The sequence below is a fragment of the Heteronotia binoei genome, chromosome 15, assembly GCF_032191835.1.
Source record: "Heteronotia binoei isolate CCM8104 ecotype False Entrance Well chromosome 15, APGP_CSIRO_Hbin_v1, whole genome shotgun sequence".
Taxonomy (NCBI): Eukaryota; Metazoa; Chordata; class Lepidosauria; order Squamata; family Gekkonidae; genus Heteronotia; species Heteronotia binoei.
The window spans coordinates 17,382,271-17,384,927 of NC_083237.1; the positions used below are offsets into that span (position 1 = coordinate 17,382,271).

The 2,657-nt window shown below is 51.4% G+C and overlaps 1 protein-coding gene across 1 annotated transcript; it reads left to right on the forward strand.

The window, feature by feature from the left end:
• The first annotated feature begins 799 nt into the window (after window positions 1–799).
• On the forward strand, window positions 800–1,799 carry LOC132584292 (arylamine N-acetyltransferase, pineal gland isozyme NAT-10-like). Its single transcript, XM_060256142.1, has one exon. It carries the CDS (start codon window positions 800–802, stop codon window positions 1,610–1,612), a length of 813 nt encoding a protein of 270 aa, XP_060112125.1. The 3' UTR covers window positions 1,613–1,799.
• Window positions 1,800–2,657: the final 858 nt, after the last annotated feature.

The following is a 2,657-nucleotide window of genomic DNA, read 5'->3' on the forward strand; positions in this document are numbered from 1 at the left end:
GACTGGAAATACGGTTGGCTGAGCTGTCAACTATGAATTAGAGATCCCTGAGCCAGAAGACTTGTTGGAGAAGAAAATCAGGTCTGATGAGCTGTCAGTGGAGGGAGCATAAAGTAGATTCCTGACTCCTGTCGCTTCTGCATCCTGCTCAGCAGAGCTTTTTTTTTTTTTTGTAGCAGGAACTCCTTTGCATATTTAGGCCACACACCCCTGTTGTAGCCAATTCTCCTGGAGCTTACAGTAAGCCCTGTAAGAAGAGCCCTGTAAGCTCTTGGAGGATTGGCTACATCAGGGAGATGTAGCGTAATATGCAAAGGAGTTCGTCTTTGGTGTAGCAGTTAAGTGTGTGGACTCTTATCTGGGAGAACTGGGTTTAATTCCCCACACCTCCACTTGCAGCTGCTGGAATGGCCTTGGGTCAGCCATAGCTTTCGTAGGAGCTGTCCTTGAAAGGGCAGTTTGTGTTAAAGCTCTCTCAGCCCCACCCACCTCACAGGGTGTCTGTTGTTGGGGGGAAGGTAAAGGAGATTGTGACCACTCTGAGATGCAGAGGGGGGGGGGAGAGGGTTGCCATCAAGTCACAGCTGAATCCCCCCCCCAAAAAAAGTTTTTATTTTCATTGTAGGTGACCTTGTCGGGATTTCAAGGCAAGAGAGGTGGTTTGTCATTTCTTGGCCTCTTCATCACAACCCTGGACTTCCTTTGGGGCCTCCCATCCTAATATTGACCCCATCTGACCCTGCTTAGCTTCTGCGATCTGACAAGACCAGGCCTGCCGGGGAACCCAGGTCAGGACAACATGGACGTTAGCCAATATCTATTACGGATCGGGTACAAGGGTCCCGCCCAGCCTTCTCTGGAGACCTTGCGCCGTCTCCACCATTGCCATCTCCTCTCCGTGCCCTTTGGGAGCCTGAGCATCCACTGTGGGGAGCCAATCTCCTTGACGTTGCCCCTTCTCTACGACAAGATTGTCCGGTGCCACCGGGACGGTTTCTGTTACGAGCTGAACGGGCTTTTCTTGTGGCTGCTGCAGACGCTGGGATTTGACACCAAAGCAGTGTCCGGTCGCGTTCGGAACCGTTTCACGGGACACTACGGCCCCCCTCTGGACCATATGGTGATTTTGGTCCAGTTGGATGGACGCTCGTTCCTCTGTGATGTCGGTTTTGGGGAAGCCTTTCTAGAGCCACTGGAGTTGAAGCCGGACTCGGAACAAGTCCAAGATGGGGGCATCTTCTGGCTCGGCAACAAGGGGGGAGTTTGGGTCTTGGAGCGCCGGGAAGTTCCTGGCAAGGACGGGAGACCTTTGTATCAATTCACCCTTGAGGAGAAGAAGTTGGAGGATTTTGCTGACATGTGCCTTTATCACCAGACTTCGCCCAGTTCTATCTTCCCCTGCAAATCCTTCTGTTCCTTGCATCAGGAAGACGGTGGGCGCCTTACCTATATGGGATGGCGTCTCATCTCCACAATGGGGGAGAAACGTACGGAGACCCCACTGCAAAGCTCTGAGATCCCAGCCGTCCTACGTGAGAAATTTGGGATTCAGTTGGAGAGGGACTTCGAGCCAAAGGACGAAAAGATCATGCCACCTCCTGAAGAAGGATGAGAAGGTAGAAGGGAAACGGGTCTCCGATTTGGACAGCAGGCTAGAAACTGGATTATACATCATCTCTTTGCACACAGGTTTCAGTCTCTGTCAGAACTGATGTCATATCACAGGATGTTCCAGAACATTCTAACTTCAGAAAGGGGAGGGGCAGTCAATTCTGATGTTCCAGGCATAGAAAAAAAAATGATTCCCACATGGTGCTTTGTCTTCCTACAGCAAGGTGGAGCTGCCCCCAGGTTGTTTTAATCAAGAAGCAAGTAGGGAAAGATTTGAGGATGGAGTGTGTGGAAGGCAGGGTTTGGGGAGGGGAGTGGAGTATAACACCATACACTCCACCCTCCCAAGTACGGTTGCCATGTGACTGCTGCGGATGGGAGATCTCCTACCGCCCATTGGCTCTTGCCTTCTGTCACTCCAAGTGGCCAGCAGAAGAAAGAAAAAAAAATCACCACTGGCAATGGAGTGGCATCATGTCCAAGAAAACCTGAACATGATACCAGTCCCATCCAGGAATTGCTGGAAATTCTATAGTTTTGCCATAGAGATTCTGGAAATTCCTAGAGAGGTGGCACCATGCTGTCGCTGCAGGCCACCTCCCATTTCTCCACCTGGTTGTCCTACTACGCCTGGCCCCCTGACTTCCAAAGCAGCCAGTTTCTCTAGAAGAACTAATTTTTGTAGTCTGGAGATCCACTGTAATTCTGGGAAGTCTCCAGGCCCCATCAGGAAGCTGGCCATCCTGTCTGTGACAATCGAGGAATTTCCCCCAATCTCTATGGTATTTACGATAGAGATTGGGGAAATTCCTACAGGGTTGTGACATTACTTCCAAGTAGGCTTCCCAACCCCCAGGTCCCAGCGGGGGATCCCCCGTTTTGACAGGCTTCTCCCCGCCCCCAGCCAGCTGGCCGGCGGGGGAAGCCCCACCCCCACAGTCATCCTGTAGTTTTAGAGCTCCGGCAGGTTTAGAAACCTGCAAACAGTTTTTAAAATGTGTACCTTTAAGGCTGAGCAGGCAGCAGGAAACAGGAAACAGGAAGGG